At 38.3% G+C, this 26,259-nt stretch overlaps 2 protein-coding genes across 2 annotated transcripts; one reads left to right on the top strand and one right to left on the bottom strand.

The window, feature by feature from the left end:
* Positions 1-120: 120 nt before the first annotated feature.
* LOC143900888 (trehalose transporter 1-like protein) lies at positions 121-21,441 on the bottom strand. The gene is made up of 9 exons (XM_077412658.1): positions 21,179-21,441; positions 15,886-16,074; positions 8,481-8,610; positions 7,940-8,075; positions 6,149-6,605; positions 5,370-5,619; positions 4,676-4,882; positions 4,398-4,590; positions 121-4,131 (listed from the first exon to the last, which is right to left on the bottom strand). The coding sequence occupies exons 2-9, from the start codon at positions 15,903-15,905 to the stop codon at positions 3,887-3,889; spliced, it is 1,638 nt and encodes a 545-aa protein (XP_077268784.1). The 5' UTR covers positions 15,906-16,074; positions 21,179-21,441; the 3' UTR covers positions 121-3,886.
* Positions 21,442-24,524: 3,083 nt separating this feature from the next.
* Positions 24,525-26,170, top strand: Nd-sgdh (NADH dehydrogenase (ubiquinone) SGDH subunit). Its single transcript, XM_077412684.1, has 3 exons — positions 24,525-24,682; positions 25,376-25,587; positions 25,706-26,170. The coding sequence occupies exons 1-3, from the start codon at positions 24,598-24,600 to the stop codon at positions 25,949-25,951; spliced, it is 543 nt and encodes a 180-aa protein (XP_077268810.1). The 5' UTR covers positions 24,525-24,597; the 3' UTR covers positions 25,952-26,170.
* The last annotated feature ends 89 nt before the right edge of the window (positions 26,171-26,259 follow it).

Below are 26,259 nucleotides of genomic sequence, written 5' to 3'. Positions count from 1 at the left end.
CCGGTCTTTTTAATCAATCCCGCATTTTTTTATCGAAACTTTATTATGAAGAATTAGCGCAAGTGCGATATTTATTAACCGATTTCATCCTTTGTGAGGTCGTAATCAAATTAGGCCAAGTGCTTTGTATTACAAACGCTTTATTAAACTGTTCAATATAAACAATGGCATCGTGTATATTGTAGTAGAAGCTCATATAACGATACGATGTATGTACATCGACCTAAATATCATCACGTATGCACGAAGAAGAGCGGCAGAACGAAGAGAAAATTTCTTTGTTTCCAAATTCACGCGTTTTTGCGACATTGATAGCACATCTCGCCAACACTTCGGAAATTCGTACAACACGATCTTTGAATAAGAATTTTTCGCTATGAAAAGATATATAGGTAAATTCACAGAAAGATCTTTCGAGTCGTAAACGAATACCAGAAAGTATTTCGCTATGGATAAATTGGGTATTAATTAAAACTCGTTCATTTCGCGGGAAATAAGAAAAACAAGAAGTGAGAAAACAGTATCACATGTGATAAAAGTAAGTTCGTTGACGGCCGGTTGCATCGAGCTTGGCTTCATCGATTCCTTCGTTTCTTCCTACCGGAATTTAACGATCGGTTGAACGGTGGCCAAACATGGAACGTTATTCATAGACTCGCAGAGAAGATCGGACTATGAATATCGTCTATATAATCGCGATGAAACCGGTCATCGGTCGGAGATGAAATTTGTCCTGCAAAGCACCGGTGAACTGTACCAAGTCGCCAAACGCGAGCCGAAAATCGTGGGAGGTTCGTCTTTTGTTTTAGCTATTATACATTCGTGTATGGCATATCGTATTTTAATGTATAAAAATAAAAATTTCGGCTCGCCGGTCCTTCCGGTATATCGACGAGTGGCGTTCATCGGGTTTACTCGACGATTTTCTCCTTCAAAGTCTATTTTTTAGACGGAACGATCTTGCAAAATTGTGTAAAGCCAGATCCATGTAATAATTTATTGAATTATTCGATTAAAATTTAATTAAATTACAATGTATTTATTTTTTAATTACATATCTGATTGTTGAAACGTGAGTGACAAACGTGAATATATCCATGTCGCTGTTTTTTGTTGAAATTCATCTGCGCGATATAGTGAATGGAATATGAATGTTTTGAATTCTGCAACGTCTTGCGATCATCATTGCGAGTGGTTTTCGAACAATGTCTCGCTCCGTCTAAATGGTTCTTAATGACGCTAAACAATGATCTTATCTGTCCTAAGTAAACGGCGCCACACGCGAACGCGGATTATCCGCTTAATAAATCCACTCGATCGCAGCGAGTTCGCGAAACTCCAGATTTTTCACAGAAAAAAATAAATAAAGGTTCAGCGGTGCATAATTTACCCCGCTGTACATGTGTTACGTAAATATTCAATTTGCTACTTATAGCTAGACGATTTGAAAATCGTCCATGTTAATGTTTGTAAATTGTTTCACATCATTTCTCGAAGCCCCGTTGAAGTAAAACTACGGCGAAATCGAACGACAGATGAAAAAAAAGCGGGGAACCCTTATCGCGATCGATTCTGCGATAATAATCTGAACAAAAGCGGCTGATAAATTTATTCCGCAGGATATTGTGAAAGACCCAAATTAACACTCAATGACGAACTTTGTTCTAATTTAGACGCGTCACCGAAGGAATTATGTTACGGATGCGCGAACGATACGCGATATGTTGCTTCGTAAATTGAAATCGAATTATTTTTTTACTACGGATTTCAAAAAGAAGACGACCATTGAAATTTTGGAGAGTCTAGATGCACAAATCAAAGACATCCAACAGTATGGCCAGACTACGGAGCAGAGACACAAGAAGATGGTTGGAACCATCATCATCTATGGAGTTATCCTTTATATTATGACAGCATACATCTTTTACTTTTGTTTCTTCCCAGCTTCGTTGTACGATCAGCTCTTTTATATAACACCGTTAGGGTGCGGTTACATGGACTGATATTTTCCGCGTAACGCGTATCGTGTAACCAATCAGAGACATTCCACGTTTTCTGTTATATACGCGGAATGGAATGTCCTTATATAGTTCACATGGGCCATTTTTTCCGCGTAACGCGTATCGCGTAACCAATAAATTACGACGTTTGACATTTCTGTTGGAACATTCTAAAAGAATGAACGATATGATTGGTTACGCGATACGCCTTACGCGGAAAAAAATGGCTCATGTGAACCAAGGACATTCAATTCCGCGTAACAGAAAATGCGGAATGTCTCAGATTGGTTACGCGATACGCGTTACGCGGAAAATATCAGTCCATATGGGACCGCACCCTTACTGTTTTTCCCGATTTTAATATTTTTAACAAAAGAAAATAGTTTCATGGTATTACAATCTTAAAATTACTTCATAATCGAGAAAGGGGGATCTACAGTTTAACGCCGATTCCGAGCGGCTATTTTTTTTTATTTTTTTTTAGAGAAGTTCTCGTGGCAAGAACGAGCGAATAAATTTTTCTAGCTCTACCGGGAATCGAACCCGGGACCTTTGGCTCAAGAGACCAGTGCGCTGTCTACTAGGCCACGCTCGTCCTCAATTTCAAGTAAGTTTGATAAAAATGAAGAAGTAAGCACACAAACGCGCGCGCGGAAACGTAAATGAAGTAAATTATAAAGTATGTTGACTTTTTCTTAACACATAATGAGAGCTAGAAGTGTAAAATATCTTTTTAAATCATAGATGTAATTGCCAATTGAAACATTGCTATTAATAAAAATCGTTGCTATAATTTAAAATTAACAAATATATGATTGTTGGTAATATACGTAATGAAACTTATAGACTTTTCTTATCTGTTTTGATTATATAGCAGTTGCAAGACAATTTGTGGAAAATGTATGATGATTCTATACTTATGATTATATAAACGATCGTTATCACGCCGATAGCTTCTAGATTACATATAGTATCGTGATAAACAGGAAATCTGAGAATGCGCTCAATATTGTGTTACTTTATGATTACACTCTACTGTGATTCTAGAAAGGCTAATGAAACTCATGATTAATGTATATCGGTTCGTATTCGACCTTAATGTAACTGTGAATTGTAAAAATGAATGTGTGATTGTTTCTCATTATAACCTGCGACATCAGATCGGCATCATAATACTGTAACGATAATCCTCACGCGAAATTCTTGAAAGAAAAATTGGAGGCACTATGCTTGGACGTTCTCGCGCGGAGCGCGATTCTTTGTGAAACGCAAATCTTGCGTTTTTTTTTAAATTATTATCTTCCTCTCTTTCTCTCTCATTACGTAATAACGTTACATTAATAATATATCTCGACATGTTTTATCAGCTCTAATCCAGCGAGAAGCGGAACATCGGAGAAATATTTTACGCTCGCCTTTTATCGTCCACATCTACGATAATGGCAATACGTGTTGCGCGTGAGTGTTTAGATCAATTTTGAATTATTCAACAATAAGTGATAATAAATGAAAGCAACGAGACGCGACGTTATATTCGTAGCTGAGATTTAACTTCGCACTTCATTTCTTCGCATTTCATTTATCAGCCCGTTCGTAAAGTTGTGCACCCTTCCGAATATTCCCGTCGGTTTTTCCGCCAGATGCGATTCAAATAAATTCGAACGAATTATAATTTAAAGTCGTACGAATAAATTTTACTAATTATATCATTAGTATCAAAATGACATTTTGCATAGCTAAGTATATCTCGAACGTGTGGTTCAACGCACGAAGTTATTAGCAATTTGTCTAAAAAAATTCGCAGATGGCGGATCGCAATAAAAGAAAAAAAGAAGAAAATAAGAGAGAGAGAGAGAGAGAGAGAGAGAGAGAGAGAGAGAGAGCGCTTAAACATTCTGTACGGTTTTTGGATTGAGTGGCTCGGTCGCCGGCGATTTCGCGTTTTGCTGAGCTCTTCTCGCAGCTCGTCGCCTTTTGTCCTTCTTTTTCGCTCCCAAGGCCAGAAAATTGTTGTGAAAGTACTCCTCGATCTCCGACAGCTTCTTCCCGTGCGTCTCCGGCAGCATTAGCCACACGAAAATAGCTGCTCCTACAGAAACGCCAGCGAAGAACCATTGCACCGCATATGAACCTTGAAACAAAAGAATTTCCTTAATCAAGTTTGTCAAATTGTTTTGAAATACAAGATTCTATAAATTTTTGTCGTTTGAATTTTACATAATGAGTAAAAAGATTATTCAAATTAGATTTGAAAAAAATAAAAAAGAATTGCATACAAAATTAGAAATATAAAGGTATACGAAAGTAATTGAAATGTGAAAGTGAAAGAGACAGATAAGATATATATCACGGTACCTATGATAATTATACAAAATATAAATATTTCGAATATTGTACCTCCCAGAAAAGCTTGCAAGCTTCTGTAGCTTTGCAACGCGGCGAACATGAGCAGATTCGCCATGGAATAGCTGATGGAATGGGCGATTCCGCGGATTTCGGTCGGGAACAATTCCGCCGTCATGGTCCACGGAATAGTCAGCATCCCGATCATCGACGTGCACACGTAAAGTAACAGACACGCCACCGGTACCTGCGAACATCACATCACATTTTCTCGCGAGTCTTTAAAAATTAAATCTCACAAAATCATACGAGGGATAATCCTCGAAACCCACCCAGTACCCGCTGCGATCGCCGTTCTTGATGTTCAGCGTGAAGTAACCGGAGACGATCATGCACACAGCCATCCCGAAGGACGATATTATGCACAACGGTCGTCTCTTATATCGCCTCAGCAGCCAAGTGTTCACCATGGAGCACAGAAAACGCGTCAGGCCCACTAAAATTGACGCTATGTATTCATCCACATCCGCACCTACTTCCTGAAAATTGTAAAAAATTCGATACCTATTATAGTCTTACTGTATCCATTACCAGTTTATACAAATCGATCATTAATAAATAAATTTAAATATCACATGTATTTAAATCACGATGGAATACAATTTACAAACGATACAATTTACAAAAAATAAGACTCGTAAATATAAGAGGTAAATAAGAACCAATGCTCTGATGGTGAAGCAAAATTATATAATACAGTAAGATAAATCTTTTAAAACTACGATTACAAACGTTGTACTGCATCCCATAATTTTGTATACACTGAAGAGGGTCTAAACTAAGACCGAGAGAAACGTTTGTAATCGTAGTTTTAACAGATGTACCTTATTGTGTTATATAATTTCGCTTCACCGTCGGCGTTGGCTCTTACTTGCTTCTTATATTTACTTTAACAATTTGCAAAATACGAGAGAGCAAGATATATAATATATAGATTAGATATATAAACAGGTATTTTTTAATTACTTGAAACCAAGTCACTGCGTAGAACAGCGTAATGTAAATTCCGGAGAACTGTTGAAACGTGAAAAGCAGGAAGAGTATCGACATGGGTTTCCATCCGGTCGGCTTGAGAAATCCCCGCCATTTATTGGACGCGCTGCTGTGTTTGCTCCGTCTTTGCTCGTTCAATTTAATTTCGTTCTCCTTCATAATATTGATAAATTGCGCCTCGGCCACCGATGTCTTGCTTTCCGATGTCTCGTTCTTGTAAAGCCTACGAACGACATTAGAGTTGTCAATTATTGTAAATCCTATTGGTTTTCTCAAATGAGAAGCGAGAGTGATCATTAGTAATTGTCAGTTTTGCTAATTAAGGTCTGTAAGCTGTAAGAATCATAGACATATATGTATAGACGAAGCATAACGTGGATAAGGTGCCACTATAGGCGAGGGGTGTCCGGGTGTGTAAGATTTAGCGGGAAAGAGTCGGAATATCCAGGCCTTCGGTCGTTTTCAGCTGCGTTCGGCTCACATTAGCGCTGGGCTCACTGCTTGGGAGCGATGCTGGGTGCACAGTGCAGTAGTGCGCACCAGCATCGCTCTGTTTTCGTTTGATAGCCGAATATACCCAGCCAGAAATGACCCATCAAATCGACGTCTATAGACGTCAATTCGATGGGTCATTTCTCACTAGGTAGGTATGTCCCCCTTACCACGAATCTGTCTCCCCCGCTGAGCTTATGCTCCGCCTATATATGTCTACGGTAAAAATGTTGCCATTTAATTAACCAGATTGGATTTACCATTCCAGAGACTTCTTGGCGTCGTCGATGCGGCCCTTCGATACGAGCCAAACGGGCGACTCTGGCACAAACAGCTGCACCAGCACGATGGGCCCGATCGAGTAGATGAGGCTGAGCCAGGCGACGAGTTCCCATGGTAAGTAAGCACCCTTCAGATAACACAACACCATGCCGAACGACGCCAGCGTCGGCCCGAACGAGATCAAGGAGCCGCGCAGCTCCGGCCTGGCTACTTCGGTGATGTAGACGATCGCTGGCGATGTCGCCAGGGCGGTCGCTAATCCGGTTAACAAACGACCCACCAGCAACATTGGTATATTTATCGACGTGGCGATGAGGATCCAACCGATTACGGAAGGAATCGCGCCGATCTGCAGGGTTCTCAATCGACCGAACGTCTCCATCAGGAAGCCCCCTAATAACGCGCCAATCGGCGCGCTCACCACGGCCAAACTGGCTGAAAGTAACAGGATCGATTTTATTTATTTTACTTATTGTTACCAATCTATTCTCGTTATATCCCGTCTCCCCTAGCTCCAGCGTATTTTTACACCGTAAAGAGAATATAAGATAAGTGCCAAATATATATGTACATATATATATATATATATATATATATATATATATATATGTATATATAACACGGTACTTGAGTTTCATGAAGTTGGAATAACATGGTCACACAATAAAAGAAATGCATATAGATGCAGGGGTAGAGTTTATGTTGCTTTTTAAAGGATTTCTTGGAACTAAATGCTCAATTTTATACGAATGTGGCCTCGAATTGCACGGTTTTCAATAATACAGAACTAATTAACCCGAGAATGGGCGTCTGATTTTTTTTCATAAATGGTTACCTGGGATGATTTTTACACCCCAATTAAAAGTCATTGTTATTAATTACATATTGTGTATTTTTGATTGTTTTTATAATTTATTGGTATTTGAGGACAATATGTATACACATAGATTTACTCAACATTTTCTAAAAAAAGAAGAAACCAAAAAAATATTTAAAAAACGAAAGAAATACATAAAAATTACTGTGATATGAACTTGATTTTTTCGGTACTGAGATATAAAAATCACCCCAGGCGACCATTTATGAAAATTACCTGTATTTTCCCCGACTAGTCTCGTAAGTCGTACATTTTTAATTATTTACATACGATTCAATAAAATGTATTCGAATAACATAAGAGACCTCGATTAAAATTGTCGACTACGATCATCGGCATTCTAGATTGAAAGTTCATCTATAGTAAGAAAACAATCTTCCGTTGTCGCGAGAAGATTGCAATGCCGATGGGCAATAGATTGATCTTGCGTAACGCGAATTTAATCAGAGCGCACAATGGCAACAGGCAACAGACACGCACGGCGTGCACGTACGGTTTTCTTCCGATAATTGCAACAACTTTTACGTAATACGTCTACTCTCGTGACGATACTTGATCGATATAGGGAAGATAGCTAACTGTCAACGAGATATCAGTAATGATCGCGCGATATCTGACGCTGTATTTACAATACTCTATTTTACGATATATGTATATACATTTATACGATAACGTTTACATAACAATAGATTATTTCGCGTCGTCATCGTTTCGAGTACTAATGAATATATGTTATTCACGGAAGGGGACGATCAGGGTAGTTATCGTAATTCGTAATTGATATTACGCGCGTAATCTCCTTCACGGAATAATGCGATGTCTTTCACTGTTATCGCCTTTGTATTTATTGCCGGCTGCCGCGCATATACGCCACATATTTGTGCTACCTCACCTATCCAGGAAGTTTGCTCCTTCGTGGCATGCAACTTCGCGTCTTCCTTCTCCAGATGAGGAATGAGAGTCGCTGAATACGCCATGGTGAAGCCCACCGCTATGTGGAAAGACGCAGCGACGATGCAAGCAGCGATCTGCGAAGGTTCAGAAGCGACGTACATACACAGCTTCCGCGAAATGAACATTTCGCATTGGCTCGCTACTTTTCTACGATCCTCTTAAGCTCCGCGAAACGCGAGCAAACAAGAACACTTTCTCTTCCAATCGAATTTTTTTTATCTGAATATCTTTTCACTATAATTTCTCTCTAAAAATTTTTGATAAATTCCTCTCAAAAGAGATCTTATCATTTTTAAAAATAAAATTATTCATCAAAATGCGAAAAAATGTGTTACTAAACGTAATTTACTGCATTTTTGCATCAATTAGAAGGACACAGCCTTCGGAGAGCATTTTCCGCATGAAAAACATGCTACCGCCCTAAAGTAAGAAGAAATAATTATTCGTGATGATGAGATAACGCCGATAATTATTGGTACCTCTCGGATGGCATTTCTAATATTCGTCGGCTCGACGAAACCTTTGTTGAGGCTCCGGCTCGAAACAATCGCATCTTTGAAGCACTCTCGCTCGTTCTCTTCGATGTTCTTCGACGCCTCCCGCTCCACGCTGAAACACAACGGGACGTCATCAATCGATCTTCAAATAAACCGTGCGAGAAATAACGTTGTACCGGCGTGAGTTTTTACTCTTGTTTTCTACTGCGACTCGCGCCTTTTTCAAGACCGAGTTGCAATTTACGGCAGCCGTTTGTCACGTGCATGCGTTTGACGTCTCGGCGTGCCATTTAAGTGACGGCGCGACGCGTATCGCCTCTCGCCTGTATTCATTTAAACCGCGGCTGTAGAGTCCATAAATATTTATAACGCTGATCCTCGCTGCGCCGGTGTGTTTTGGTTTCTCGCGAGTTTCGTATGTCAAAACGCAATCCGCCGTCGACAGCGACGCGTAATCCTCAAATTGAATTTCGACCGATGTAATTAGACCGCGTTACACCCGTCGTAACGTTACAGTAAATGATATTTGAACATTCCTTATTGCAACAGCAAATGCAATCATTTAATATTTTATTGCAAACAAATATTATAATATATATTCATATATAATTTATATATATTATATATTTATAAACATAATAATGCTATATATTTAAAGTAAAGTTTAAAATTCGAATTGAAATTCAATTAATAAGTGTGTCATAGGTGAAATGCGATAGCTCGTTTTTCATTAATAATTGTGTTTTCGTAATCAATATTTGTCTGTTCTGTTTTCTCTTCTGTTTTTTTATTCGACACTTCTCTACCGCTTTTAAGCAGTTCCGCAAAAATGTCTAGGCCCGCTACGAGGTTGCAATAAGCCAGCGCTATATTTATGGCGCTATTTCGCTCGCAGCTTGACATACAAAAAATCACGTAACTTTTAGAAGCACAGCGATTATATTAAGTAAAGACGTGTGTTTATCGGATGCTGTTTTCGTAGACGTTTCCCAAGAATCGAGCCCGGCACCTATTATACGAATTACGAAAACTGGTTTCTCCGGAATATGGTCTAACAGTTCAACAGCGTGCCCGTCATATAACAGCTTCAGTTTCGGCTGCAATTTCCGAATATCATACCATTATCATAGCAATTTTTCTGGTATTTGTCTGAAATTAAATTCGTTTAATTATGGCGCTAAAGTTAATAATCTTGCATCCTCACAATCAAAAAAATTGTCAGGAAGAAAATTGACGTAAGATATATGCGGGCAAAGGAAAACCATATCAAATGAATAATTCTCACTGTCGATTTGTGACTTCGTTTAACAATACGGGTAATTATTATTTTTTTTTGTTACGATGATATTAAATTGCCGTATATAAGTTCAGAGAATAGGACCGACGGTCCTTAATCAATTAATTTACCATGCAAGGAAACACAAGTCGCTGGTTGCGTCTGCTAAACATAGGCAATGTCAAAACGATAGTCTCGCATAACAATGAGATCACGCGGATGAAGCGTGTTGCACCGTGGCTCATTTATTATCGTGGCAATTTATCGCTAATTTATCAGGGTAAATTAATACTGTTTTAATTTAAGAAGAAATGCCGCGGAAGTGAGAACTGATTATTTTCAATGATTATTTTTAATCAGCAATTTCTTTTTCCGTCGCTAAACACTTAATTCTCGCGTAACTTAGTCGACAGGCTTGTTAAAAAATCACTGCTATTTTATTATATATAAATACAGAACACTGTTCACCGTCCATGATTTTAATAATATGTTTTTTAATTCGTACTGATTCTTTTAAAGAATATTACAAGTCTGAATCTTTTCCAAGTGTGAATTTTCCTTACACGGACACTTAGCTAACAAATTAATTTACATGACGTAACGAAGCGCTTGGAAACGTCCTCGTTGAGCGGACAATTATTCTCAGTTAAAAATAGAGCGACGATCTTGGCTAGATCAATTATGTACTTGATGAATTAACGCGCGTTCATTTAACACAGTATAGCAGTTAAATCTGGTTTCTTACCGTGACTCTAACAAGCTGGAAGGCAAACAGCAGATTGCAGTTTAATATATCTATTATTTGTAAACTACCTATTTCTTATCAATCATATATATTTTTTTTAATTCAATTACTTTGTATTAGACAATTCGATCAATTGTTATGATGCTGTATGGATTCTTATAACAAGAATTTGTCATAAGAAAACTGTGGTCATCTTTACGCGAGACTTCAAACAATTATCTTCTTTTAGATGATGTTGCTTACGCCATACATATAGCGAAGGTGACAAATTATGCAATACATGTTTATACACGCTGCAAAATGTTTATAGCCAATTTGTATACAACAAAACTTGATAATCTTTATTCGGAATTGTATTTGCGTTGCATATTCAGAATAACAGCTCGTTCACTTATCTGATAGAGATAAAACTATTATCGCGATTATATCATTAAGAAATCCGTATTACGTACGGACAATGACTGGCTCGATCATTCGCAATCACTATACGATTACGGTCGGGAAGTACAATAATTTTCGCAATGCATCATTTTTTTGCATAATGCTTTCCTGAAATAATTCTAAGCTCGTTATTTTCTCGTCACGGATCTATTTTCGTCACGCTCGTAGCTTCTCCGCGAACGTCATATACCTAGATGAGTATCAAAAATAAAACCATTCCAAGATATTTTATTATTCAATATCGAAATATTCAATTTTTAGTCAAGAGTTGAACTTGAAGCTCGTAAACGTTCACGTTCATATATCGCGCGCTCATAAAATTAAAACACCTCAAATCGACTTACACTCTGTTAAATTCATATATAGTATCAAATTATACTCAATTTGAGTCATTTTTAACCATTCTTGTAGGTCGCCACTGTTCCTCAATATATCGTTAATTTAACTAAAACAATGTTAATTTAACTAACCCAATGGAGTTAAAATAATACTGTTTTGTGTGTTAAGATAATCAATTCTGGCACACATGGTAGTTAAAAATAACAAAATGTTATTTAACTCATCTGGCACACATGGTAGTTAAAAATAACAAAATGTTATTGAACTCAAGATATTGGTTTAAATTTCATCTTTCTATAATATTTAATAATATACATTCGCGAAGCAAGTTCGTTATAGATTTACACTTGCTGAACCACACGCAGACATTATATACCTGCAGGATACTCAGAGCAAGCGCAACTCATTGTCATGCCGGTCCCCCATTTTTCTGATAGCTTTGCGTAGCCAGAAGAATAGGGAGAAGGCCAGGCCGGACTTGTTATTCATGGGCCATGTACTCCATCCCGTATTCAAGTGTGTGCATCGCGATTTGTTACACTAACATAAGTTAAGACAATGTACACCGCGACCGTACCGCGGAATCCGCGAGGCACGTGGCAGACGTAAGTAAATTGCCGACTCTCGAAATATCGATTCTATTTATGAAGACATACCGACTTGCGCGGACACCAAGTGCAGAGTCGCGCACTTTATTCTTTTATGCTCGTCTGTACATCAGACGTCTAAATTTTTTATCCCATTTCCGCAACAGTTGCATTGTTATTACAAATGTGCGCTTGTGGCGAGAGCCGTTTGACATTTCGCATGAGCGAAAGGCGGGGGAGTCGTTTCGCTTCGCTACACGTTGTCGTCGGGGGTCTAATTACTGACTAAGTACGTACTTTGCGTGCTATCGAGGGTACATATCCACTCGCGAGACTTATTACGGCATTTTCTGCTCATTCAACTCGCCAGACGTATCGGCACCTCGCGCTTGTCTTTTTTTATTGCTTCAAAATGACGGCTATGGTCTTTGACAACGACGTGTTTATTATTCCGCGCGAGTTCCGCGTCGCGTATCGCGGCTACTGCCGGTCGGGGTTGAAGGATCTTTCGCGATCGTCCTATACGTTTAGCTTTAGCTTCGTTGCTAAAAGTAGACACGTTATTCGAACTGGCGTAACCACTCGCGTCATTAACCTTGGCCCTGATTCAACAAAGCCCAGCGATAATACTACTGTGACATATCGCAGGCAAATAAATCGTTGATATGCTCTCAATACCGTTTTCCGGTCAATATATTTTGCTCGATATTAATACGTAACAATCAAAGTCAAGGTCCATGAAACGGAGGCAGAAACGAAAATAAATGAATCCATTTAGAAGAAAATGCCGCACTTACCAAGCTGAATGGTCAATATTTTAAACATTATTAGGCTACCAAAGATCCAGACGTAAATAGCATTTTCTTCTAAATTGATGTGTATGTATGTGTGTGTGTATGTGTGTATCATAACGGGTCTTGTTTCTCTTAATATTGAAAATAAATAATTTGCAGCACACGTACGAGACAAGTGCGTGCATGGATATAATTCTACGAATTTCGGTGACGTTACACTTCGTTATCCGATAACGCCATATGCGATGCGATTGCCGTAAATGGATCCAATGTCGGTAAAACCACGAAATTCACGGTCCTTGTATCGGATTATATCAAGCGATCAAATTATATCAAGTGCAAGCTCGTGATAAGGCATAATATATCGCGTCATTTTGCTACGGCTCGTTTATCGCTAGCACTCTATATCCTCTCCCATGTATTGATTAACATTAACACATCGACTGCCAAGCCATATTTGAAAAAAGTGTTTCCGACGCCAATTTTAATTATGCATGTTAAATTATTCAAAATCCAAAATATAATAAATATTTGTGTTAATAGACATGTTAACGAATGTGTAATAACTAATAAGACAATGAGCCAAATCATCAAATACGAATTAACTCGTGTTAAACAGCGCACAGCAGCCTAATAATCGCAATTTTGCGAGAAAAACAGATTTCGCGAGAGAAACAAATTTGTTTCTAGCTTTACGACAATGAAACAGTCGCGAGAATATTTCATAGCCCAATTTCCTCTCATTCCGATTCAGGATTTGTGATCATCTTCTGTGCAACGATCGCGCACTAGTTGCATCATCGATTTCGCGTGATACATTCTTCGTGCCTACGATCTTTTTTACTTCATGACGAGTATGTAAATTTTATAATCGTCGCCGATTCGAAAGCGATTATTTCTCTGATCGGTTCTTCATTGATGATACTAGCAAACAAAGCACACGAATGCGATTACGACGCGATTATGGCGCGGGTGCGTGCGGAAGAAACATCCACAAGCTCTTGCGTGTATAGCCCCACCGACGTCTTTACGACATTCGAGAGACAATTTGTCACGAGAAGCTAACGTCACACGCATATAACTCGAGGTCAAAGATTAATGGGCGAGCGATCTTGCAATCGAGTGGCCGTTCACGAGTCCTCCTTTTGACTGCGATTTCAAAAATCTGTTGCCGATAATTGAAAAAACGTTATCTATCGTGTATCCGAGACGCGTGATCGAGCACTTAAATCTTCATTATAATCTTGTCCGGCAGAGTTATCTCGATATTTTTATTTATAATTCAGAATTTATTAGACTTATATCCCAGATATTTTATTATTAAGGTTACTAATAATTATTCTCAATTTTAAAAAGAAATGTCCATACTTTAAAACTTAATATATAGGATTCGATTTAAATTGCTGCGTTATCGACGATGATTTAGCAATTTCATATGTTCACCGATGATCTTTAAGTTTTTAAGTCGGCAAAAAACAAAATACAGTTATCTTGCTTCTCTCAAGATGTAATAATTTCAAAATTTAACATACTGTTCAAAAGAACTCTCCGATAACTTTACAGCGATTTTAAAACTATACGTCGCATAACTGTTTATGCAATTACAAAGAACGTGACAGAATCGAATTACAATATTTCAATCATATCGCTGCCAAATCGAGACACTTCAGCTTCACGTCAGCGAAACTGGTTTCTCGAGTAAAGGCTGTTCTACAATTGCATAAACGTGGTTGTAAGTAGTTGTAAGAGTATTGTACGGCGTAGTTGTAAAGCGGTACTGCGGTTGTAAAGCGTGTTGTGGAAGATGGTTGAACTTCATCTTTCACGACTACGCCAGATGTGAACGTAAGAGCCAACCCAATCAGAGTGCTAAACCGTCCACATTCGAAATGCACACTGCACTCTTTAATCAAGTTTACAACGTATCGTTACTCTATTGTAGATTGATCCGTTGTACAAGATTCACGACTACTACTACTCCTAATCCTACAACCCTATACGTTTACGCAATTGTAGACCGCGGGCTTAAGTCTTCCTGTTAAAGTAGTCGCGGGCGCAAAGTCGCTCGTCTGCGTCTTAAAGACGTCTATTATGTTTGTCCCGGTATTGAAATCGTATCCTGATAATTATATAATAATCATTAAATTACATAATTGTCAGGATGGACATTATTTTGCGACTTCAACGGTTCTCGCATTCAATTGTGCTCGAAGCTAAATTAATATTATGCATTCCCGTTTCTATAGCAAAGACAAAAGAAAGAATTTCAAGGAATTTATAAAACAGAAATTAGATATCTCCTAATTTTTATACCTTAGATATATCTAAAGACGTGCCTTCCTGTCGAAGGATCAGAAAAGAATTTTTCGGGGTACTTTCTAAGCTTTCTAAAGAATACCTATATAAGCACATCTGGACTAATATAAAGATATTTTAGGGGACATGCTTCTCTATAAACGTAGGAAATGTCGGGGTAATAAAATGTCAGCAGGCTATAGAATAATTGTGCATCTCGAAGGTATTTTGGAATTTCTTTTCCATAGAAATAGAAAAGAAGAAAAGAACTAAGAAATTTATAGAAACCTATCTTGGAAGATGATAAATGGATCCGAACTAATACGAACTAATACGAAGATTAGATGTTTTAAGGCGGACTTTTTTTCTAAAGATAAGAAATGTCGAGGTAAAAAAATATTAGTAGATTACAGAACAGCTATGTACTTTAGAACTTTGCCACACGGTATGTATAAACAGCCGGGCTAGAGAAGGAACAAAGAGCAAAGAACGCCTCGACAAAGAGCGAGGAAAAACTCTGGCGGGATCCGTTGAAGGTTTTTGATGGATCATTCTTGTAGAAACGGATTTTGTGCTTGCTTACTCAATCGTCAGCGACCGCCTCTTTGTGATAAAAGAACCTCTCGCATTCTTCATCGAAATCCGAAAACTTAATGCTCGCGTAAGATCGAGATGATCGTCTAAATAAATCTCACTCCGTCATTGAAGTTCGCGTTCACCTCGTCATTGTCTTTTTAAAACGCTCGCATTTTAGTTATACTATATAATAGTTATAGAATCAATAAATCGCGGAAAGAACATCGACGAGAATCGATTCAATACAAGGAAACGATCGAAGCACATTTGTCCTCCTTTATGTTTTACAACGGCGATTTACTTGACGAAGGTCTTATCGATAATGTGTATTTACCTCAATGAATAAGGATCCATCGTGCTTCTTTCTTCTTAATCGGACTACTATCGGTCGACACGTGTGTTTGTAGATTGTGTGCGTGCGCTTCTTCTCCTTCCTGCTGATTAGTGTTAGTCAAGTAGGCGTCTCCCTACGAACAGACCCTCGTCAACTCTGCCCGATCGACGATGGCCAACATTTTATAGCCTAAAATTAAATCAGCTTAAATCTTAAATCATTAAACATTTACATAACAGTTATAAATTTCCTTTTAATTATTATATAGATTTCCCAGGTAGAGCACATATTAGTTTCATATACGTTTTTGAACGTATACATTATAGTTTCATAATCGTAAAAAACCATTAAGAAACGTTGAACAAAAATGTTTTTGAAACCATGATTAAAGAAACGTATGTTTTACGTTTCTACAGTTAATAAAAATGCCTATTTGTTAAATTTTTCCTTTCAAAATTATAATTTGCTTTATCTACAGCTTTAATAGCCTTTTTTGAAACATAATTTATATTGCACAAAATTATTGCACTAATTATTGCACAAAATAAATCATTTTATCCATGCACATATATGCACTTATTTACTTAAATTAATTTTGTCCTACCGGTCTTAATCTATTTGTCATCGGACAAATCTGAACTTAGAAAACTTCCAATAGAATTGCAAAATAAACGTTCTGCTGAACGTGGCCAGAACGTTTACATTGAAAGAACATTTATACGTGTGTTCCGTTTTGAAGAATCCTTCCTGAACTAGTACACATCAGTAATGCAATTAAGTTAGAGTGAGACAAGTATATTTTGTTTCACTTTAACTTATTGCACGAATGTGCACCAGTTCATGAATTTCTTCGAAAAAGAATAGACGTCATAGATGGTATATGCATAAAGTTTCTAGAACATTCTCGCGCATGTCTCAAAGACGTCATAAACACGTTCAAAAGACGTGAAAAGTAGGAATTTTAAATGTCTTTAGCTAAAATGTCTTTATTATTAAAACAAAACGTTTCTATATTTTATGCGCGAGAGGAGAAACAAATCACGCGGAAGCTTCTCTCGTGCGAGATCTTATTACGAATAGAAGCGACGTTCGTTTATATAATTTTAATCGTTATATTGACTTAATTAAACCATTATTATTATTAACGAGATTTTATTTCTGATAAACGCGCCTGACTCCGTCAATCGAAGAGTTATTGTTTCTGTTTCGTGTTCTATATTTTACTATCTCGAACAGTTTTATTCTCTTTTGAATTCCGAACGCGATCTCGATCGCCGATGGGTTTCTCGGTTTATTGGCGCTCGCAGGTCGTTGGTGGAAGTCATGCGGGATGAAAGTCGGATAAGACGCGCGCGCGTGCGAGTAATTTAGATGAAATCGCCGGTTAGACGACGGGTGCCGGGCTTCTTCTTCTTCCGGGACCCATGGCGATCGTTAGTCTCCGGAGAAACCCTGATGGCAGGTACGAGTTGCACCGATGTATTCGTTTCCTGTGAATAAGTATGTAAAAACAGGCTTCGTGATGGCCCCGAGAAAATGAGCGACTAATGGTAATTACGCAAAATTCGTGATGGTTCCACTTTATTATCTTATATCTTTTTATCTCAATTTTTAATAAACGAAGAAGAGAAACGGCAGAGTGTACGAGAGAGAGAGAGAAAGAGAGAGAGAGAGAGAGAGAGAGAGAGAGAGAGAGAGAGAGAGAGAGAGAGAGAGAGAGAGAGAGAGAGAATTGGTTGGAAACGCGTATCTTGTCGATCGCGACGCGCAACGATGCAAGGAGAAAAATCGGTTTTGCATCCGACAGAAAGTCACTGTTCCGCGCGCGATGCAATGACCACAAAAATTTCTGCGTTGCGTCGCTGTGAGCTGTGACCGAGATATCGGATGGTTTTTGTTTAAAACGTGTAAAATAGTTGTGAGGCAACGTTACTCCGCGGGCCGAGTGGTTACTCAAGAATCGAATTCGTATTTTGTAACTAATCAGAATTCGACAGAAAGACGCTGATATTATACACAGTGATAATATTGGGTTGGCCAATAAGTCCGTGCGGTTATTTATAAGTAACATTTATAAGTAAAAAACCGCACGGACTTATTGGCCAACCTATTATATCTATATAATAACCTAGGTAGCACATATACACGTTTCAGAAATGTTTTTATAAGCGTTTTTCCGAAACGTTTTATAACCGATTTCTAGAAACGTTTCTCATGAGTAAAAATGTCCATTCGAAAAACGTTCGCGCGATGGAACGTTTTTTTTTTTCGATAAAATAACGTTTAAAAAACTTAAACAAAAGAGAAGAGAATTGGTCGGATAATTTATGCGCGTCGCGGTGCATAAAACACTCGCGGCAAATACCGTAATTGTCGCGGAGAGCGATCCATCGTGTTGCGAACGGCGAACGGTTTATTGGCGTATGCTGTGTTACAAACTCGAGAAAAAATTTTGCAATTTCCCGGGATAAGAGTCGGTGCTCGATAATATGCGACTTTCCTTAGTATTTCCTCAGAGAAGACTTCCAATACGTATAGACGCACTTAGCGTGAAAGCGATGCGCCTCTAAACTGTCTCTCACGACGAGCACGATGCGCGAGGTATTCAGACTTTTAGAAAACGAAAATCGTCATACTTTGTAACAAATTGTTATTATAAAACATTCAGATTGATTCTTTTCGAATCTGTGAGCCTCTGCGTACAGAAATGTCCATCTATCAGTTTAATTTCATTTTATTGTATTTTTTAATATAAATTATTGCCTTTTAATTTTCTTTTATACCGGAGAAAAGAAAAGATATTGAATTTTTTCATCATAGATCTCAACGTTTTGAGTTGTATAATCAATCGGCAGAGTTTAATTGCGGGTTAAACGGCATTATATAGCTGCATCTGCGAGCGTAGATGCGACTCGTAGATAAAGGGTTAAAATTGCGCCGGTTATGCGTTTAAAATTGCACCAACGCAGTCTGAGTTAAGCAAATCTTTCGAGAGATTACAGTACATTACGATACACATAAACAATACACGTGGACAAAGAAAAAATCATTAGTCTCGTATACGAGGTCAGGCTCTTCCGGCTTCGCATGATGCCAGGAAGGAAACGAGTTAGGTAACACGCTTCTTGTCTTAATCTTTCTTTTGCAATAAAACATATAACGAAGAAAATAAATCGTTCGCCGCTCCATCAGCTTTGCGCGTAAATCCGGTATAGACAATGTTGGTGCAATCGATCCTGTCATCTTACGAGATTCTCGTAACATCACTATAGAGAGACAGGTTAATCGTCACTTCGCGGGCAAAAGGTCGTAAAAGTCGCCTGTTGCGATTGCACGAGACAACAAATTGCACAACTGTCGGTGGAAACAAATAAAGCGTGAGCATTGCGACCGATTTAAGGCTTAATTTAAGCGCGACAACTCGTACCACGTGAATTCCGATCAGAATTGTTTAATTATTTTATAAGACACTATTCATTACTGTATAATCTAATCTTATATTTAAGGTCGTCTTAAGTACAGTCTTAAGATGATAAGTTGTGGACCAATCACAGAGCCGTATCTTAAGACATTACTTAAAACGATCTTGAAATAAGAACGGACTGTGAATACGGACTAGATTTCTATTGTGTTCTAGAAAAAATTGAATAATTCCGATCCACATATCGAAATCCATTCCGAAGAGTTCCATAATACGTGCGTCCAGGTCAAGATATATATATTTTTCGATATATATATATATATATATATATATATATATATCGAAGATATATATATATATTTCCGATATATAATTCCGAATTTCCGATGAATGCCTTATATAGCGTTTTCGACTGGGCCGGGTTTGGTCGCTCCGAGAGCGATTATCGACGTCACTTCAGCAAATCGAGCAATAACATTGGTCGATTTACCGAAGTGACGTCATTAATCGCTCTCGGAGCGAGCAAACCCGGCCCAGTCGAAAACGCTATTAGACGCAACGGTAAGTATACAACAAGAAAAGATGACGGGAATCTCTGTCGGACATCGAATTCATTTAAGCTGCGAGTCTCGACACTTAATTTCAATGTAAACATCGTAGAATTATACTGGGTATTAATTTTGTTAAGTCGATATTATTAGATGACTGGGTATCGTAAACGTAGTTAAACTTTCTACCACAATTCGATAAACGTTCTATTTATTTCGTCACGCTTGCTTCTCGAGATATACTGCGATAGAATATGTCCGAAACACATTCATCGATTTACATTTCTATATTTTCTTTGGGATCTTGTATTTTTATTTCTTTATTTTCCAACTGAATCAGATTTGTTTAAAAAAAAAGACGTGTTTGCTGCAGAAATCTGATTATTTAAACAATGCGATTCACTTTTAGCATGATTTGTTTTCAGTAAAAATTTGAATGCGGACAGAAAGGAGTCGCTCTCTCTTGCTGCAAAACTCCAATTATCTACATATGTGATTCCGTTTTAATATAATTAATTAAAAAAAAAAAGATAATTTGAGTGGGATGTCGCCTTTTCTCACAATATATCGACAATTTATTTTCAGATATATTTCCGCGATACATTTTCAAATTATAATTTGGTTAAAATGTTTACCGTAAAGACGTTGACTCTCCCTAAATTCGTCCTTACGTAGTCTATCTCTTTTGCAAATAAAACTGTACGTGCGATCGAATTTCCCCACGAGTTTCAGAACCGATCCGACGTCAGACATTCTGGTGGCCCGCTCGGCTCTCGGTGGTACCTATACGCTCCCAATGTTTACAAGAAACCCACGAGAATCGATATCGATCCGCTGCGGATCAACGCCCCGACGTGGCGTCACGTCGCAAAGGACCGGCAGTAAATAATCCAACAAGTACGCGTGCTGTCAGTAAACCTCGAGATAAACCTGTCCCTTTCGAATGCATTTAACGTTACTTTCTCTCCTCTTTTCCTTTTCGAGACTCGAGAGTGTACGGTTATTCGCTTCTAAATGCGCGGACAACGCGGACAACGGAGCCCAGAAGCGATCGAGTTGTCCTGACAACGGTGATTTGACAACAATTTAAAATTATATCATCCGCGAAGTGTGCCGTGTTACAAACGCAGTTCCTTTCTCTTCGTCAAATAATAATAAATACCTCGCAGAATGTACAAATTAATCGAAAATGCATAAAATTCTTAAGCAAATAAAGAAATGTAATTGTGTATTTAGGTATTTCAAATTTCAGACTCGCGAGATTCGAGCTGCCGGCCGAAATAAAATACACGTGAAATCCAAGCCTGTCCGGCCGAGCACTCACCTCTCCAGGAATCGATCCTCCGTCGAGCGCCGCGAACGTTCACGAAGGGCAGGAAACGGGACGAAAGCCGGCTATAGGAAGACGCCGGAGAGACGGCCGGGAACTCCTCTCTCTGTGTTTCCGGCGAGATTGTTCTCGCGGAGAATCCCGAGACCAGCGCGGCAGACGCGACGCGACCCGACGTGGCGATACGATCGACCGGCGAACGTACTACCGGGACTGCCCTGCTCGGCGACTGCTAGACGACTGAGCCTTGGAAACCTCGTTGCCTCGTTCCCCAACGTGCTCCTTCCCCTTCGGCTCATGTATTCCGCCTGTATTACGCATCGTTATCCAGACTGTCCACGTGATGACGATGGATTGTCTAAGGGTTGCTGAGGCTCCGGCGCCGTCGCCAATCGTCAAGCACCGGACCGATCTCGAGTCTATTATTCCATCAGACTACGATCCTTCGTTTTGTTCGCATAGTAAGACACCTTTTTTTCCGGAAGAGGAGAAAGATACCCGAATAATAATATATCTGATTGTATACCTGAATATAAAATTGTAAGAACGTTGAATTCTTCACATTAATTTCACAACTATACGCAGCCATATAATTTCGACATTATGTATAGAAAGATTTGTGGAGAATTTAGGCAGTCTCCCTGAGACTTATTTACCGAAAATTATGATTAGATAATTAGAGTCGTCGCATGGAGGGGTCGATGATCGCTGCTTTTATTCTAATCCGCGCTTCTTTCTCCAGCGTTCGCATGATAACATTGATAACCCAGATAGAGCTCACAATGGCATCATAATGATGTCATCATAATGTTATTCATTACTTAAAATAAAAATAAACATTTGCGTAGATCAGTTATCTCTTTCTTCTGTTCCGAGAAAAAAACACACTGTTAAATATTTAAGGTGTGTTGAAATTTATTGTTTTAACTCCAGATGATAACGTCATCATGATGTCATATGTTCTATACCTGGAAAATAGATCCACCTTTGTTTTCTGTTCTCTCGAAAGAATTGAGAGTGAAAGACGAAAAAAGGGCTGTTCTCGTAATTCGATGCTATGTAACCATTTAAAACCGAGAACCTTTGTCAATGACAGATTCCTTGGAAGGTTATTTATCGTCGAAGACAGGAATATACAATCTTATTGTTAGTTTTACAAATCAAAGATTTTCTCTGAGACGGTAAAATTTCTTAGGAATTGAAAAGATTTTGAAACTTGCCATTATTCAACTGACAATGAGATATCTTCATTTAAAGTTTGAGCCATCTTGAAAAGAATCCAAAAGAATAATCTGCTCACATTTAACAAAGCAACGTGCTCTTGTAAATCCTTTATAGAATTTAAATCACGACATATTGGTATAATGAACTAAAAGATATTTGGCTGAAAAAAATATGAAAAACAGAAAACATATAAAAAATTAACAGTATAAGATTAGTAAATTTTTCCTTCACGCATTGTTGCGAAGTAACGAATTTATTTCCACGTGATATAAGATTACTCCGTTATCTTATATATTGATTCACGCAAAATCGATGACTCATTCGCGCTACGCAACCCCGCTATCCTTTTATGTCCATTTCCATCAATGTAAATTAACTTTAATCGCGGTTTACCATTTTTTTTTTATCCTTTTTTTAATTTTTAAAACTAGAAAAAAAAATAAAAAGTAAAATAAACCATAGATTAAAGTTAATTTACATTGGTATAAGTGGACATTAATCGTTATCGATGCGAGAAGATAGGAAGCGTTTGCACCACGGCGTATCGACGCGCTTGAAATTCCTCCGATTGTGTATCAGCTGTTCTCGTGAAAAACGGATACCGCGGTGCCGCGGCACTCCTGGATCGAGTTCCATTGTGCGCAGGATGAATACGTGAGTTTAGCTTTGCGCGACACTTCAATGGCCTCAGGAGATGACGCGACGTATTATGTAAAAGTGTAAAATTTCTAATCGCGTGGTCTCGCATTCCTATTCGCGATAAAAAAAATAATAAAAACGGCACTTCGTGCGCGCGACGTACGAAATTGGCTCGCAAATCAATTATAGCGTTCCACGATTTTTAATTTTTCTTCGCGTTCTCGTGCCGTTGCGCGATTTATTGGAGCAAAGTTCCAAAATGAGGCGCTTTTTTTGCCAGCCTTGATTTACGATCGCTGACGTCAGGGCTTTCGCGTTATAGCACGCGAGCGAAACAATAACATTGAGAGCTTGTTACGCGTATATTATTAATCACATGCGTGACGAAATTTTTTTTCTTTCATTCCGCGGAACTTTTAAAGGCTTTTTCATCACGTGCGTCGCGTGATTTACATAATTATTACGCACCGCTGTTACATTTCGCATTATCTTTCCCTCTCCCTATATTTTCTCTTTTCCTCTCGCATAGAGAGAAAAATTTAAAAATAATATAAATAAAAATTGCCAACGGAAAATATATCGGTGGCACAAACCAGAATTTTCTGGGATTCTATCACATATAGATTACCGAGTGTTGAGTAATTTACAATCATTTCTCAAGTTCAACTGCTCAGTTGACCTGGCTAGATTGGCGGTATCACCGTTTATTGTTACGGATTGACATAAACATATTGAGACGTCTGTAACAAAATCATTTCAGACGCATGATGGACGTTTTACTGTCGAAAATTTAGGAAAATTACTTCTTCTAAAATTAATCTTGCATCTTTTCAGTGTACGTAATTAAAATCGTAGTGTCGAATAATATTCAATTTGAGTCATTTTTAATTATTCCTGTAGGTCGCCACTGTTCCTCCCGTTATAGAAATTTGATACTCTCTGTAAGTGATTTTTTGGCTAATAAATAATCACTTAAAAGCACTATTAAAAGCACTGTTAATAGTGCTTTTAATAGTGCTTTTAAATGATTAATCACTAGCAAAAAAAATCACTTACAGTATTAAATTTCTATATAAGGGCTACTCTCAATATGTCATTAATTTAACTAAATCAATGGAGTTAAAATAATATTTCACTTATTTATTGTAAAATAATACTATTTTGGGTTAAAATTTCGACACACGTGATAGTTAAAAATGACAAAATATTATTTAACTCTTTAATATTTAACTTCATCAAAAGTAATGAAAAAAATTGCCACAAAAAAATGAACTATAACAATAATGTATCTCACCAACAACACTCACGCTTAAATGTTAAATGTTGATTTTCCATGATTTAAATTAACGTGAAATTATTTATATTTTCATTTCGTTTACAATCTGCAGCTTTTAAATTTTAATATTATACAATGAGAATTTTTTTTTATCTTACGGGACTGATAAAATGGCGAGCTTTTGTATTTCTGGTCGGTAATTAAGCGCCCTGCGTTTTCGGCGTTACTTTCAAACCTCGTGCAGCGCACTCGATGTCCGTCCAATCGGAGAAAAATGGCGGTGTGGAGTAGCATTTTGCGTGCTGCGAGGCAGAAATTGCTGCAGAACAGCGGCACCGGAGCGTCGTTGTTGAAGAACGGTGATTATCCGTGCACGGCCACTCGCGATCGCGATCGTCGGACGACAGTGCTCGTCATTTTGTTTGATACGCTTCCGCGAAAGCCGACGGTGTTTTGTTACGCAACGACCGCACAGTGTATTCAGTGTATTTAGAGTTTTAGAGTATGATTTTGTCGGAGGTGTCCCGTGTCGCGGAATAGACAGAGGCACGTCTGAATAAAAAACGCGCAGTTACGAAACGTTAAAGACTTTCAGATTATTTCATCACTAATTTCGATAACTATTTTTTCTTATTTCGAGAACTTCTGACAGTCTAGTATTTTACACGCACACGCGCGCACACACACACACACACACACACACACACACACACACACACACACACACGCACACACACACACAAACATATATAATATGTAGATGCACGTGATAGTATCGTGCCAGAAAAAATCGATAGCGGATTTGTTCATGTCATTTATTACAATGATTCCGATTGACCTCTATATTAACATCCTATATTTCATCGTCACGAATTCAGTCATAAATTCATAAAAATATTGTCATGCGTGATTGTCAGCTGGTCATTTGGAATTTTATCGGCATGGTACTTTCGGTGTCTTCAAGTGTCGGATACCCTCAATCAACTCGATCACTTCATTGCAATCCACTTTTCTCGGCGCGAACCTAAAAGAGATCTCTTTTATATTTCTAGGACAAACGAGATGCATGTCGGAGGAACGCACGTTTGCCATACGATCGAGCCGCTTCCAGTGGCACAAGACGAAAGATTATTTTCACTTTTACTTTCTGCTCGGTGCCATTCCCGTTGGCATCGCGATCACTCTGATTAATGTATTCATCGGCCCTGCCACGCTTGAGGAGATCCCCGAGGGTTACGTTCCAAAGGAATGGGAGTATCTTCAGGTAAAATGTGGAAGGCCAGTGGGAAAAAAATGATATCTTTCCATCGAAACGTTTCGAATGTCTTTGAGAAACAATTGTCGAAGAAAATGTAACAGTCTTCGTTTCTCATTTGTTTCAGCATCCGATTAAAAGATTCTTCCAGCGCTACTTCTTTCCATCGCCGCAACAGGAATACGAGAAGTATCTGCATTTCATATACCACGAGAACCAGGTCAGGAAAGTCAGGCTTCTCCAACAGCAGGTGGACTACGCGATGGGCACCAATCGGGATTACAGAGGCCCGTACTTTAACGAGATATACGGCTCCAAGTATCTGCACTTGTACAGACAGTCCATGGACCAAAGGATCGAAATGGACGAGTAAATCTGACTTTGTTCTGCTTGTTTTTAATTGGAGAGCACCGTGGGAGCTGGAGGAAACTATTCGATCAGGTGTAGATCCTACGTAGATCCTATGTTCTAGGATTCTGATTAATTTATGCCGCAGAGTAAACGCCCTGCGCGGTGTCAAATCTCTGCCGATAAACTACATTGTACAGTTACTACATAGTTAATAAAGTCTTAAAATTTTTCTTGTGTGAAAGTACGCGCCGAAATAAGTTTTCCATGCAATCCTTGATGATATTTTCCATGCAACATGTGTATGTATAGTGTAACATAATACAACAATTT

This window comes from Temnothorax americanus, unplaced genomic scaffold (genome assembly GCF_048541705.1).
Source record: "Temnothorax americanus isolate GAGA-0224 unplaced genomic scaffold, ASM4854170v1 Scaffold31, whole genome shotgun sequence".
NCBI lineage: Eukaryota > Metazoa > Arthropoda > Insecta > Hymenoptera > Formicidae > Temnothorax > Temnothorax americanus.
Note: the sequence above shows the minus strand (reverse complement) of the source record. Positions and strands in the feature narration are given on the sequence as shown.

What these genes read in the sequence shown, in the direction of transcription:
- LOC143900888 (XM_077412658.1), bottom strand. Translation starts at nt 15,905, where the DNA reads ATGGATCCTTATTCATTGAG. An exon ending in ACGCAGTGACTTGGTTTCAA is followed by an intron (nt 4,883 to 5,369) that starts GTAATTAAAAAA and finishes TACAATTTTCAG; the next exon opens with GAAGTAGGTGCGGATGTGGA. An exon ending in CTTGCAAGCTTTTCTGGGAG is followed by an intron (nt 4,132 to 4,397) that starts GTACAATATTCG and finishes TTTTGTTTCAAG; the next exon opens with GTTCATATGCGGTGCAATGG.
- Nd-sgdh (XM_077412684.1), top strand. Translation starts at nt 24,598, where the DNA reads ATGGCGGTGTGGAGTAGCATTTTGCGTGCTGCGAGGCAGAAATTGCTG. An exon ending in AGCGTCGTTGTTGAAGAACG is followed by an intron (nt 24,683 to 25,375) that starts GTGATTATCCGT and finishes TTATATTTCTAG; the next exon opens with GACAAACGAGATGCATGTCG. An exon ending in AGGAATGGGAGTATCTTCAG is followed by an intron (nt 25,588 to 25,705) that starts GTAAAATGTGGA and finishes CATTTGTTTCAG; the next exon opens with CATCCGATTAAAAGATTCTT.